The sequence below is a fragment of the Hippopotamus amphibius genome, chromosome 17 (genome assembly GCF_030028045.1).
Source record: "Hippopotamus amphibius kiboko isolate mHipAmp2 chromosome 17, mHipAmp2.hap2, whole genome shotgun sequence".
Lineage (NCBI taxonomy): Eukaryota > Metazoa > Chordata > Mammalia > Artiodactyla > Hippopotamidae > Hippopotamus > Hippopotamus amphibius.
Window position 1 is genome coordinate 12,904,607 of NC_080202.1, and position 14,967 is coordinate 12,919,573.

At 44.0% G+C, this 14,967-nt stretch overlaps 1 protein-coding gene across 6 annotated transcripts in view; it reads left to right on the top strand.

Annotated features, from left to right (window-relative positions):
* Nucleotides 1-14,967, top strand: part of SMG6 (SMG6 nonsense mediated mRNA decay factor) — a 203,313-nt gene that overhangs the window by 51,267 nt on the left and 137,079 nt on the right. For all 6 annotated transcript variants that reach the window (XM_057714302.1, XM_057714301.1, XM_057714299.1 and 3 more), the window contains one exon: nucleotides 3,002-3,147. In XM_057714302.1, coding sequence (XP_057570285.1) covers nucleotides 3,002-3,147 — 146 coding nt within the window. The remainder of the gene's footprint in view (nucleotides 1-3,001; nucleotides 3,148-14,967) is intronic.

A 14,967-nucleotide genomic window follows, 5' to 3' on the forward strand; every position in this document is an offset into this window, starting at 1 on the left:
AAAAATATAATGTTTGCATCTTGATTTATTTTTAAAATTATAAATGTGTTGTATACAAAAGCCAGAAGTATTCATTGTAGGGGAAACCTTTTTACTATATACAATGCTTATTGTAAGATATTTAGAAAACCCAGCAAAAAGAAGAAATAAAACATTATCCCTTTTCTCACTATCCAGAGATAACTATCCATCACTAACACTTGGTGTATATTTTTAATCTTGTTTTCTATACATCGCACACACACATTCTCTTAGTTATATTTTACAAATAATGTATAAAGAGAGATCACGTTAAACTACTTTAAAACTGTCTTCATTTAATATATGTTGAACTTTCCCTCACGTGATTAAAAAATCTAATACAGCTTTTAAAAAATAGAATTCAATTGTATGGATGTGCCGTCTTAGTCATCGACTGTTGTTGGGCGCTTTACGCTGCTTCCAATTTTTTGCTGTTTATAAATTGCGATCTTTTTATGCTTTCCGTCCTCTTCCTCTGCTGCCACTGCTGCTTCTTCTTGCCTAAAACTTTTACAATTATTACATAAGTAATATGTAAAACCTCCTTACAAAAGTATAACATTCTTTCCTAAAATTTCTTTCAACTCTCTCCCAACCCCTTGCCCTCCAAAGAGATAAGGCTGGACATCAGGTTACGTATTCTTCCAGATCTTTTTTACTGCATTTACATACTTACACATGTAGCCATAAAAAAACCATAATTTTATTTTGGGGTTTTTTTCCTAAACAAATTGTATACTGTCATTATCTCAGTTTTACTATAATTTTCATTCTGCAATACGGGGTGGAGCGAAGAGAAAGAAATAAAACTACTTACAGGTATTCGAGGCCAAAAATCAGACAGCATTTTGGTTATGAAATTGGGCGCTAGAAACGCCGTTACTGAGCTCTGAGGAAGAATTTTTTATCTGTGCGTCCTTCAGTTGTTGCCTTACAAAGCTGATTTTGTCTGAGAACTCCATCTTTCCTCCTATCTCAGAATTGAAGTTACTCTAACTTATATCGTTATGCATTTCATTTCTTTTGTTTTAATCATGTTGGACTAGTTGAAAGGCGAACAGGGGATTTTTTTTTTTTTTTTAACTTTCAAAAAAAAGAAGATGTGGACATTTGGCCTGGAGGCTTCAGTCTAACCTAGGGAGTGTTAATGGATCTATTTCAATTCCCATCCCAGGGAAGAGGCTTCCTCAGACACAGCCTCGAAGCAAGACTGTCCCACGTGACACTTCTGTCGTGTCGTTCTGTGCTGGCTCTCTACCGCCTTTCAACACGGAGACACATGGCTCTGAAACTTGCGCAGTGTGGCTGCTTTTCAAGCAGAGTGAACTCTCTGCTGTTCTCGTAATGAGACGCGCTAGCCCCCCTCCCCACCTCCAACCAGAAGGAGTGCTGCACAGTGTCAGGATTTAAAATGAAACCTTTGTTATAACCCATGGGGAAAAATGGATCCATTCCAGCCCCGAACATATCTCTCTCTGCCATTCCAAACCAACCGAGAGTTTTAATGGTTCTGAAACTTTTGGGGTGGAGGAGTAGGGGAAGAGTGTGTTTTGGTTGTTTTGTTGTTGTTGTTGGGCGGTGGTGGCAGGGGTGGGGGTGGCACTTGCAATGGCATGTGGGGGGAAAAAGCAAATGCCTGGCATGTTTTGTGCCCGTGAAAATGAGGACAGCTCCGCAGAGAAGGGCACTGGAATATAAACTGTAATTGACCCATAACTGTGGCATGACTTCCGGGTACTAGGAGGTCAGTCATAGGAGTTGCCTCCAAGGGCAAGGAATGAAGATTGCCAGGATGCCAGAAAGCTCCGGAGTTTTGTAACCCGGGGAGGGTACTGTTCAGTGGGGAAAGGGCCAAAGTTCAGGTGAAAGGAGAAGCTCCTTTTCCTAGGACTTGAAACTGTTTTGTATCTTTTGAGGAGGATTCCCTTCCCTGTGGCTTTCTAGAAGCTATTTGTTAATCCAGGCTGGAGCTCTTCCTCACCCCACCCCACAGTGTACCACAAGCAGTTTGTTTGTTTGGGGGATGGGTTGAGGATGGATAAAAGATCCTCTACTAACCACGAGTTGTTCAGCATGGCCCTAAGGCCCGTGTGCCTGGTTTCTCTCTCTAGCACCAAGTTTGAATTTGCTTTTTAGTTCTGAGGACTTCAGCTGTGGTTTGTTCCTGTTGCCAGAGGAGCTCCAGGCATGCACCACTGTTTGTGGCCACATTTGGCGAGCAGTGGTTTGAATGACCTCTCTTTAGGAGCCCTGGGTCACTGGCTGGATTTCTACCTCCCTGCATTACAGGCTCTTCCTGTATTGGGAGTGGCAGTTGGCCAGGGCATTATATTTCCACTGGCCTGATGAGCAGAGGCTTGTGAGAGGGAGGAGGACAGCAACACAGGAAAGACCGAAACAGATCATCGGGGGCCCTAGGTCGAGGGATTCTTCCAGGGGAGATTCGGCATCCTTAGGTGGAGCGATTAGTGTGAGAGTCCCTAAGCAGACAGCAGCAGAACTGCATCTGGTTTTCTGAAGTAAAGCATCTTTAGATTCGCGTACCTCTTCACAGAATGTGGTTTTCATACCAGAGAGTTTGGGGAATATGCCGGTCTTAGAGCTTAAAGGAAATTTGTTCGCTATTTAGAAAAACTGATTGTTTCAGAGAGAAACTTTGATTTCACCCTGAATTCAGTTATTGCCAGAGGTTAGGAAATAGCATACCAAAGCATAATAACTCACGGCAATTTCTCCAAAAATTGAGTTGTTTCCATCTCTAAACCCTGAACACTTCTTTCTCGTAAATTTGCTCACAACCTTAGGGTACTAGGAAGGCTTGTGAAAGGAGCAAAGAAATGTCCTAGGTGTTAGCTGTCTGCTTTTCTGAGAGAGAGAGAGACAGAGAGGGAATGAATGAGTGTGTGTGTGTGTGTGTGTGTGTGTGTACACCAAGTGCTCTTGGGGATGTGCCTCACTGATGGGCTGACTGTATTTGTAGGATGGAGACATTCCCTGCAGTGGCCGAGAAGGTCCTCAAGGAGTTCCAGGTGTTGCTGCAGCACAGCCCCTCTCCTGTGGGAAGTACCCGCATGCTGCAGCTTATGACCATCAACATGTTTGCTGTACACAACTCCCAGCTGAAAGGTAAGGCACGTCCAGTATCTTTATCCAGGCAGATAAAAGATTAATGTAGCTTTTTTCCTGTGCTGCCATACCACTGCACAGTCCCCCCAACACACGCACAAACACACACACACACACACACACACACACACACACACACACACCCTTTTCCTCCATTGCCTTTCAGATCTTTAACTTACTCTCTGAAATCTGTATGACTCTCTAGTGCTTGGGTGGGATGGTTGGAGGGAATCATGGGTATAGAGCTTAATCTGCAAACCCAGAGATGCTGTTGCACATCTGGCCATGCTAAAGGCAGCAGCAAGGCCTCTTGGAGGCTGCAGACCCAGAGCCTCTCCCAGGGGGGAGGCATTGCTGAAATGTTTCGCTGCAGAGACCATACGCTTGGCAGGGATTGGGAATAGCTGTTTCTGGACTCATGTACCCTGTTTGTTCAGTATGGAAAAGTCTAGTTCCCCATGGGATATCCCTTGTGGGAGTCTGCCAGGGAGTAAGAACAGAGAATTGATGAGCTTCGGTGAGTCAAATCTGGAAGCACAAAAATCACCAGGCCCAGAATTTGGCACATGTACTGGTGTGCATTCTGAAGTGCTTTTCTGAACACTGGCAGGGGGCGGGGGTTTGACACAAGCTGGGGAATAGGGTAGGAAAAATGGGGGCAGGGTTTGCTGATCGACAGGATTTTTAAATGTTCTGATGACCAAGTCACAGTTGAAGGATGTTACTGGATCCCTTCCCTTCCCTTTCCTCCACCCCACTGAGGTAAGGATGATGTGGTTTGACTTGATGGAAATCGGTACCATGGAGAGGTGACATTACTTTTGTGTGTTTGTTTGCAAAGGAGATTTGGTCCACGCTGCCAAAGAATTATTTCAGAGCAGTGACAGAGCATGGCTGGTCTTGGGGCTGGAAGCTTATTATCTGCAATGCCAAGAAGCGGGAATTACTCTGTGGAGACGCTGTTGTAAAACAGACCTGGTGTTTCTGGACAGAGTATCACTAGTTCTTTCATTGCACCTTTTCCTAGTGGTTTCTCTCACTCTGAAGTTGATTTATTTCCCTTCCCGTTTGTATTTGGGGTTATGCTTCAGCCTGCTGCAGAGGGGTGTTCTTCCCTGATGAGTGGATATGCTGCACTTTCCCTTGAAACTTGGCTCCTCCTGGGATCCTGTGAGGTCCTCTGCTAGTTTGCCTGGGTTTTCTTTTCTTTTTTTTAACTCTTTATTGGAATATATTAGCTTTACCCTCTTGTACCCATCTCTGAGGTACACCAAAGTGAATCAGCTGCATCTACACACATATCCCCATATCCCCTCCCTCCCACGACTCCCCCCCACCCTCCCCTGCCTGGGTTTTCAATCACACCTGAAGCCTGGAGGGTTTTCTCCTCTCACGTCGCCTGCTGCAGCATTTAGAATTCCCGGCAGAAAGTGAGATGCAGAGGCGCTTAGGTGCCATTTTGAACTTGGCTAAATATTCCCATGAGCAGTTCCGAGGAGGCATGCAATCCTGAGGGGCAGTGGTGGTTTCCAGGAAGGAGGACCAGTTTATAAAGTGTGGTGAGGCCGTCAGTCCAGAGGCGAGGGAGACGGGTCCATTCATCGTTACTCCACTGGTCGGGCTACCAAGTGGGAAGCTCATCGGACTCAGGAAATGGGGCCCCCCCGAGGTGCCTTCCTATTCGTTTCCCTGCCTCCCTCTAACAACCACAGAGAGTTCAGCGAACTGCCTCTCACAGAAAGCCAAGGTACTGTTCCTGCATCAAGTGACCTGGAGGTGTGAATGTGAAGGCCCCGCAGCTCTTGCCTGTGGAGCACCTGTTGTCAGCAACTTCTGCTCCTGTAGAAGGAACACAGTGGCTTTTTCATAGGCCACCAGTGAGTCCTTTTCTTGGAGCTATGGTAGAGTAAAAGTTAAGAAAATATGGGTGAGAGGAAGGTGAGATGGTTAGAACAGAGAAAGAAGGAAGTAGGTGGTTCCCCCTTTGAGGCCAGGGTACTTTTTCTAGGACTGTTTTCCATGGTTGGTCATAATGAGGACCTGCTAGCCAGGAAGGACGTGTCGCAGCCTGTGCGTGAGACCCTGCCCGTGGTTCTGGCTGTGTCCTGACGCTCACCTCCACGGGGCAGCTGGGGCCGAGAGGAGTACAAGCTGAGGTGGTCAGAAGCTCCAAGGGTGTTTCAGGGAAAAACAGCCTGGGCCACAGGATATAACACTCAGCTAGGACAGAGTGCTCTGCGGACGTGCTGCCAAGTACCCGGTGTGCAGCTGAGGCGGCTGTCCAGACCCCACTGTGTGGGCTGCCATTGGGAGAGGGGTGAGCAGAGCACTCAGCGGGGCTGGTTGGTGGGAAGATGCACTTTTCCATTTCCCAGCACATGAGTCATCTTCTCTGGGCCCCTGTGCTGCGCTTGCACGGACAGTGGCAAGAAGGGGGTGTTGTGGCTGAGCAGCAGCATCTGGGCCGGGGGTGGAGAGGGAAGGGGGTTGGGGGGAGGGTAAAGATTTGAATCCTTCACTAATCAGCAGCAGTTTGAATCACATTTTTATGAGTAAGGAAGTGATAAATCAGCCCTGAGTGTTCAGCCCCCAAGTCCCATCAGCTGGTGCCCTTCTGAAGGCTTCCCTCCAGGCCAGCCTGCTTGCTGTCAGAGTTGCCACCCGGCTGGGGGACCCTGGCTGTCTGAAACCAGGAAGCAAGGGCCTGCTGCTGCCTGGCCCTCCCAGGTGCTTGGGGTCTGTGGTGATTTGGCAGTCACTGCAAGTTACAGAACATCTGGGCCATCATTTTTCTTTCCATTCCTTCTTGGATGTGTCCTTCTGGGTGGGTGTTTGCATATGTCAGTTCCTGGACTCTGTGGAGAGGGAACGTTCCAGCCTGAAGCAGAGGTGATCTGTGGCCCCCAAGGCAGTCGGGATGCTCTCAATCTGTGCCTGACCCTTCCCTGGAGATGTGGTACTTAAGGAGAGCAACAGGGATGTCCTTACTAAGAAGTATGTCCTTTGCTGATGCCTCTAATTCTTTTTTGTGTGTGTTTGGTGCTACCCTTGTATAAATCCTCCTTTCAAAATACCAGTAGTCCAGGGTGGAAATGATACTGTTACTAACACTTGAGTGTGATTACTTTTCGAATGTGTTTTCCTTGGGGTCGAGAGACATAGAACTGTTTAAAAGCTTTGGACACCTCACAGAGTTAGATGGTGGTGAAAGATAGGCATCTTTCCCCTTTCCTAGGTTATAGTTTTCCCTGGAACTCAGCGAGGCAGAGGTTGTAAGATTTGTCCCCCTTCCAGTAAGGGAATATAGTTGAATTTTGCCGTATCATTTAACCAACTAAACTTTCAGGTCATAGCAGTGATCTTAAAACTCACAGGTTCAGGGCTCTTGGTTGGGGATACCTTTATGTCCTCTCCTCATATGGGTCCTATGCAAAAAGCCTACTTCAGTGGGACTGCAGAGAGTCTAGAATCCTAATACTAATCCTAAATCCTAACAGTCTACACTGAATAGGTTGGGGACAGATAAATTTGAGGGATGTTTGGGTCCCTTAGCATAGTGCTTGGTATTTATTAGGCACTCAGTAAGTATTCATTGAATGCATGGCTGGAGAAGGCCACGGTTCTGGGCAGGCCAGGCCTCATTGAACAGTGTGTTCCCCTCCTGGCCTGTGTCCAAAATTGCCCTTTGGCGGGTGATGGGTGGTGGTGAGACAGGTGGCTCCCAGGGTGATGTCACACTTGGTAATCTCTCTGCGGCATTCCTGAAGGGAGGAATGGGGCCTTCTCCATGTGCCTCAGCATTTAACACCTCAGTAGCCATCTGATTGGCTGATGTGGTGCTGGAGGGGGAACGGTTTGATCTAAACCACAAACATTCCAAGAATTTTAATTTTTTAAAAAAATTCTGTAATTTTAAGGAAATAAAACTCTTGTTTCTTAAAGAGGTGTAATTGAAGCAACATTTGTGGTAGGGCATCACTGAAACCCCATTGCATCCCCCATCTGTGCCCAATTTGCTCCACACCGCCCCCCCCCCCCCCCCCCCCCCCGCTCTCTCTCTGTCTTTTTTAAAAATATGTTTTATAATTCCTGGAATCAGAACCATCTCAGGCACACACTGTTTTATTTTACTGTATTATTGGATTATACTTCCTATAAATCATTGGATGTTATTCATTGGCCACCACTGGAATAACTTCCCTTTTCTGTGCCCCGGCCCCCTCTTTTTCCTCTTCTTTTTCCTCCTCTACCAGTTCGTAGAGTAGGCCTCCATTTCAGCCTTACAGAAAAGCCCTGGTGGCAGCAAGAGGGCACCCAAGAGACACTGCTTGTGTGCACCGTTGGTGCTCCCTGTTCTTAGGGACATTTAGGGCCTGGGATTGAGGTAGGGCTAGGCTGGCATTCCTTTTGTTATCATTTGTGCCTGCTTTTATGGTTTGTTAGTAATTGTGAATTGCAGGAGGTGGCCAGAGGGAGTGCCACATGCGTGCCTCCAGCGGGATAGAGAATCGCAGCTGTTGACATGGGACCGATAGAGCTCACCCCCCATGTGCGGGATGCTTGAGATGGGAACCACACACTGTCACGCTGCAGTTGTCTATGCAGGTTGGCTCTAGTTGAGTTCAGTTCACAACCAAAATTTCTTTGTGTAAAGCATAAACCACCTTAGAGACCTTTAGTAAAGCAGTTTGCTCCTCTGTGGCAGTTCACTTCTGTCTGAGTCTCTTATCCAAGCAGAATGTATGAAGTGCCTAATCCCCTGCTTGTCAGAACAGTTGTACAGGAAATCCACCTTTCATAAAGGGTTAGGCTTGAGTTTAGCTGTATAAACTGTCCTTCTCATTCCTCCTTGTCTATCTCTGGTGGTAGAAGCCCTTGGGCTCTTTCTCCTCAAGGATCTGTGGGTAGATTTCTACAGGTAATCAGCACTGCCTGACCTTCAATTTCAGGACTGCTACGTTTAGAGCAAATAAACAAAGAAACAGCCCGCTTGGCCAACAAATTACATGAGAAATAGATTCAGAGGTCAGAAGAGGCTAGGCTTTAGGAGGCAGGCCAGAGGAGGAGGCATCCCTCAGCGATGCCCTCTCACCCTCAGGGGAAGATAGAGTTATCAGCAGGCTGCTTAGCACGGACTTCTTCCCTCAGAATTCCCAGGAAAAGAAGAAAAAGTTAAGGACGTGCGCTTGTCAAGGGATCTTCCTAGCTTCCCTGCTCTGAATTCCAGGGTCCTTGTTGTTTTCCAAATGAATCCGTTACCTGAGGCTGAGGGAGGAGACGCCATTGTGAAAAGCTAAAGAAATGAGAGAATTGGCTCACATCAATAAAGTTAAGCCTCTTAGCATGTCGGTTGACCAAATGATTTTTGGTTTTGCCCCAGGGTGACAGTGTGGTTTGGTGTCCATGGCTGCTTTGCCGTGCAGTACGGAAGTGCCGTATCCCATCGTTGCCTGGTCGCTAACGTGGGCTAGAAACCTCATCTCTGTTGCCATTTTATAGCTTCTCAGTTTGACTTTTTTTTTTCTCCTGGATGGACTTATTCTGAAAGGGAGACATTATTGGGGGTTGGGGTTGATGCTGTCAGCAGGACTCTCAGCTGCCTTATCTGAACTCTTTAAGCTTTTCCTGTGGAGTAAAATACTAAATTTTATAGGAGGCACAGGCCAGATATGTGCTATTTATTGAATACACAGGCGAAGTGAGTGGGTTCTGGGGATGGGGGTTACAGGGAGTAAGTTGCACTTTGGACCCTAACCAACTAAATGTTGATCTGGGGAAGAATTGTAGCTTTCAGAGGTAGTGGCCAATAATGACAACAACAGAACAACACTGTGATAATACCTGATGACATTTTATAGTTGCTACATGTGTGTTCTCATTTGATTTCTCCCATCAGCCCTCTGAGACAGGTGGGACAGATATTTTGTGTCCTATTTCATAGATGATGAGAAACATATCAGAAAAGCTGAGTTACTTAAGAAAGGTTGCACAGCTAGTAAATTACACCCAGGTCTCAAGGGTCCAGCCTTCTATATCAGAAGGCACACAGAAATTTCTTTGGACCTAATTGAGACAGCTAAACAAAGCAAGCAGTCCCACCCTGACACCCCCCCCCCCCAACCCCCCGCCCATTCTGAGCAGCTGCTGTTCTTTGATGAAGAAAGTGATCTTTGATCTGAGACTAGAAGAGGAACAGAAGTAGAAATGAGGCAGTTGAGGGAGTCAGAATTCTCCCAAGTTGCTTGAGGCTCAAGTGAGGCCACAGGTGATGATCTGGCAGAAGGATATGGTGTGAGCAAATCACGGTTGTCTGGGGTTCATGTTTACTGTTGTCATAGGTGAGGGGAATCTCTCCCTTGCAATGGAAAGCGTTTTTCATGACCAGTTGGTAAAGGAAGTGTTGGGTCTTTCTCTTGCTTGGGGATATGTAGTGTCTCTTAAAAAACACACAATCTTTTAGGTATATTGTTTCTTGTTTTCACCATCTTTTGTAGTATCCCCTTTGCTTTTAAAAGAGGTTTTTCGCATGCCATTCTTAAATGAGACTGTGATTCTTTTTTTCACCTGGAGGGAAGGTGGGTATATCATTCATACTGAAAAGGGTATGAGAGAATAAAATATTTGAAAGAACAATGAAGTGAATACACATACATCCAGAACCCAGGTTAAGAAATTGAATATTGTCAGTACCTCAGAAGTTCCATTTGTGTTTCATCCTCACGGTAGCTCCCTCTCGCCCTTGCAGGAGCTGTCATCCTCACTTGGTGGAAATAATTCCTTAGCTTTTCTTTATAGAGTTATCCTCTAAGTGTAATCTATACCTCTAAACAGAACATAGTTTGCTTCTGCTCGCTTGTAAATGGAATCTTGCTAATAATATTATTTATATTCTTTTATCTCTGGCTTATTTTGTTCGGGTAATGTTTGTGAATCTGTCCATGTTGATGTGTATAGTTGTAGTTCATTCATTTTTCTTTGCTACAGTGCTGCATTTTATTCATTTACTGCAGTTTATCCATTCTCCTGTTTGTGGACATTTGAGTTGTTTTCTCTTTGGGACTATAATGAGCATTGAGTCTATTGACAGGTAAATACCGTCCTATTTTTAAAAAATCAATTTCATTGAGGTAAAGTTTACATACATTAAAATGTACCAATTTTAAGTGTGCCTTTCAATGAGTTTGACCAGTTTATATACCCAGGTAACTAGTCAACATCACAATCAAGATACAGAACATTTCTGTCATCCAAGAAGTTCTCTTTGTGCCCGTCCCAGTTGCTCTCCATCCCTATCCCTGGCCCCAGGAAACCACTGACCCACTCTCTGTCACTGCACACTGGGTGTGTCTTTTGTAGAGTTTCATATAAGTGGAATCATGCACTGTGTACTCTTCTGTGTCTGGCTTCTTTTGCTCAGTGTAATGTTTATGAGATTTACTCATGTTGTTATATGTATCAGTGTTTGATTACTTCATGGTACTGAATAGTATTCTGTCTAATGGGTACACTACGGTTTTGTTTCTTCGGTTAGCTGCCAATGAACGTTTAGGTTGTTTCTAGTTTGGGGCTATTTTGAATAAAAAACTGCCATGAACATTTGTTGGAATGTCTTTCTGTGAACTTAAGTTTTCATCCCTCTGGGGTCAATACCTAGGAGTGGATTTCCTGGGTCATAAGTGTATGTTAACTTTGTAAGAAACTGCTAAACTGTTTTCCACAGTGGTTGAACCATTTTCTGTTCCCTCCAACAGTGTGTGAGAGAGTTCCAGTTTCTTTGCATCCTTGCCAACATTAGCTATTGTCAGTCTTTTTTACTTTAGCTACGTTAGTGGATGTGTAGAGCTATTTCACTTTGGTTTTAATTTGTGTTTCCCTAATGACCGAGGATGATGGCTTTTCATGTGCTTAATTTGCCATTTGTATATCTTCTTTTTTTTTTTTAATTGGCTGTGTTGGGTCTTTGTTGCTGCATTTGGGCCTATTCTAGTTGTGGAGAGTGGGGGCTGCTCTTCATTGCGGTGCATGGGCTTCTCATTGCAGTGGCGTCTCTTGTTGCGGAGCAAGGGCTCTAGGCATGTGGGCTTTCGTAGTTGTGGCACTCAGGCTCAGTAGTTGTGGCATATGGGCTCTAGAGCACAGGCTCAGTAGTTGTGGCTCACAGGCTTAGTTGCTCCGTGGCATGTGGGATCTCACCGGACCAGGGCTCAAACCCGTGTCCCCTGCATTGGCAAGCAGATTCTTTCTTTATTATTATTCTTTGAGGTACATCATGATCAATCATCTGTATTTATACACATATTCCCGTATTCCCTCCCTCCCTCGACTCCCCCCCCCCCCACCCTCCCTGTCCCAGTCCTCTAAGGCATCATCCATCCTCGAGTTGAACTCCCTTTGTTATACAGCAACTTCCCACTGGCTATCTATTTTACAGTTGGTAGTATATATATGTCTATACTACGCTCTCACTTTGTCTTAGCTTCCCCTTCACCCCCCACCCCCCCCCAAACCTCGAGTTCTCCAGTCCATTCTCTGTATCTGCGTCCTTGTTCTTGTCTTGTCACTGAGTTCATCAGTACCATTTTTAGATTCCGTATATATGAGTTAGCATACAATATTTGTTTTTCTCTTTCTGACTTACTTCACTCTGTATGACAGACTCTAGGTCTATCCACCTCATTACATATAGCTCCATCTCATTCCTTTTTATGGCTGAGTAATATTCCGGCAGGCAGATTCTTAACCACTGCGCCACCAGGGAAGTCCCCATATATCTTCTTTGTAAGTGTCTATTTAAATATTTTTGCCCATTTTTAAAACCAAGTTGTTTTTATTATTGAGAAAGTTTTGAGTTCTTTATATAATCTGAATATAAGCCCCTTATCAGATATATGCTTTTCAAGGTATTTCTCCCAGTGCTTTCCCATTCTCCTACCTATTCTGTTTCTTTTTTCTCCTTTGTTTCTTTAAAAAAAAAAAATTCCCCCCACTCTTTCTCCTCCTCCCCGCAGTATTTTCCAATTTTCCTTTCCTTTCCTTTCTTTTTTTTTTTAGTGGTTACTCTTGGAATTAAAATGTGCATATTTATCTTGCCAAAAGTTTTTCAGCATTTTCCCTCTCCTTCTAAATAATACAGATACCCTGGAACACTTAAATTTTGTCTGTTCTCTTCCCACTTTATCTTCCCAGGTTATATTCTGCTGTTGTCAGCTGTTTTAATTTTTTTTTCCTTTAGAACTTTACAAGTACTACTGTTTTCATTTCTGTTTTGTTTTCATTATTATTGTTGTTTTGATGGTAAATATTTGTTTAGACTCACCTATATATTTACTACTTTCATTCCTTTTTGCATTTCAGACCCCCCACCTGGGATCATTTCCTTTTCTCTTTTTTCCTTTTTTTTTCTTTTTTCTTTTCTCTCTCTCTTTTTTTTTTTTTTGGCAGCTTGTGGGATTTCAGTTCCCTGGCCAGGCATGGAACCCAGGCCCTCGGCAGTGAGAACGCAGAGTCCTAACCACTGGACCGCCAGGGAATTCCCTGGGATCATTTTCTTTCTGCCTGAAGTATATTCTTTAGAATTTATTGTGACATTCTTTTGATGACAAACTTTTTCAGTTTTTATCTGAAAAGCCTTTATTTTCGCTATTCCTAAAAGATCTGTATTCACTGGTAATAGAACTCTAGGTTAACGGTTCTTTTTTCTTCAGTCCATTGACGATATTTTACTGTCTCTGGGCTGTTACTGTTGCTGATTAAAAGTCAGCCATCAGTCTACTTTTCCTTTTAAAAGTAATCTATCTATACTCTCTGGGTGCTTCCTAGGGCTTTTTTTTTTTTTTGTACTCTGATGATCTACAGTTTTAATGATTTGTCTAGGTTTGTACTTATTTTTAAATTTTTCCTGCTAGGGATTTGTTGGGCTTCATATATCTGTGAGTTGATTTCAGCAGTTTTGGAAAATTCTTAGCATTCTTTTTTTAAATACTGCATCTGCCCATGCTTTTTCTTCTCCGTCTGTCTTTAATGTCTCTTAAACCTCTCTTTCATTTTTCTGACTTTTTTTGTGTGTGTGCTACATTCCTCATAATTTCCTTAACTCTGTCACTGAATCTTTTCTTAGCTGTATCTAATCTGCTAAACATGCCTGGCTGCAATTTTATTTCAATTATATATTTTAATTTCCATATATTTTGGGTTTTTTCCCCTAAATCTGCTCTTCTTCTATAGTTTCTTGTTTCCTGAACATATTTGTGAGCTTGTCTTTTATTTATTTTTTAATAAATTAAACCTGGTTATTTTATGGACTCTGATCAAGGGGTCCTATTAGGTGAGTTTCTGCTAATCTCTTGTTTCTGCTGGTTGCTACACATGTGCCTTGTTTCCTGTGTAACTTAAATTTTTTTTCTGTAATCTGCTTATTTTCTGTGGGATTTCATTAGTGGGAATTCTTGGAAACCTGGGATGAAAATGGGGAAACAATTTGTGTTTGCTTTTGTCTACAGCCTGGTGTGGGGGGTCTAAAATAATCATTCTAATTAAAATACCTGCTTGAAGGTTTTCAGACCACTCAGGTAATGTGAATTCAGGCTGCACACCCCTGTGAGGGATAGTATATAGTCTATACTTTCAGTACAGTATTTTTTTGTCTTCTAGTCAGCCCCAGGGTTTGATACAGTCAATTTTCTAGCTGTCTTATCAAGGGGCTGAGGGTTACTTTTGACTCACCCTTATACTTGGGTGTAGCTCTGTGGGATCTCGGCTTTATGTCAGGGATCTTAGGCATCCTCTTATGTTGGCTGTACCTATGAAGCCTTGGAAACCAAAGCTCAAGTTCATCAGGTAGCAAATGTTCTTAGGGTGAAGCCTGGCTATGTTCCACGCTTACAGCTCTAGTTTCCTGTCTTTACTCAATCCATAACTAGAGGATTCCTTTTCAATTTACTAACTCCAAAAAAAAAAAAAAAATTTACTAACTCATCACTGCTTTCTCAAAAGATTTTTCTTATTTATATATTTTTATTTTTTATGTTTGGCTGTGTTGGGTCTTCATTGCTGTGCAAGGGCTTTCTCTAGTTGCGGCGAGTGAGGGCTACTCTGTTGCAGTGCGCAGGCTTCTCATTGAAGTGGCTTCTCTTGTTGCGGAGCACTGGCTCTAGGTGCAAGGGCTTCAGTAGTTGTGGCATGTTGGCTCAGTAGTTGTGGTTCTTGGGCTCTAGAGTGCAGGCTCAGTAGTTGTGGCGCATGGTCTTAGTTGCTCCTTAGCATGTGGGATCTTCCTGGACCAGGGCGTGAACCCATGTCCCCTGCATTGGCAGGTGGATTCTTAACTGCTGTGCCACCAGGGAAGTCCCTCAAAAGATTTTAAAAATACTTTTTCCAGGATAATTAGTTGTTTCATTGGGAGAGTAGACCTAGGTTCCTCGTCTGCCTACTGTGTTACTAGAGGAAATGCTGTTATTCCTTTTTCCTTTGAAGCATCAGATTTGAGCATTTTTTTTACCTCTGCCTGTGAACAGTGTGATTTGGGCACCTGTATCTAAGGTGGCAGGGGCAGGGTAGGTGCTCTTTCAAAAAGGCAGCTCCTTTCCCAGCTCCTACAGTCTAGCTTTATGGCACATGCTGTTATTGGGCTCAGATTTTTCAGTTTTCTAAGAGGTGTCCAAGGTATAGACTACTTAGAGGACTAATTGGGTGGGGAAGAAAGGTAATGGAAGAGGATAGGGAGGCCTGCAGCTGAAATGATAGAAGCCATTTATTGCCAGAAGAGTGTGAGCTAGAGATCTGGAAAAGAGTGCTCTCTAGTTTCAGCCACATTACACTACA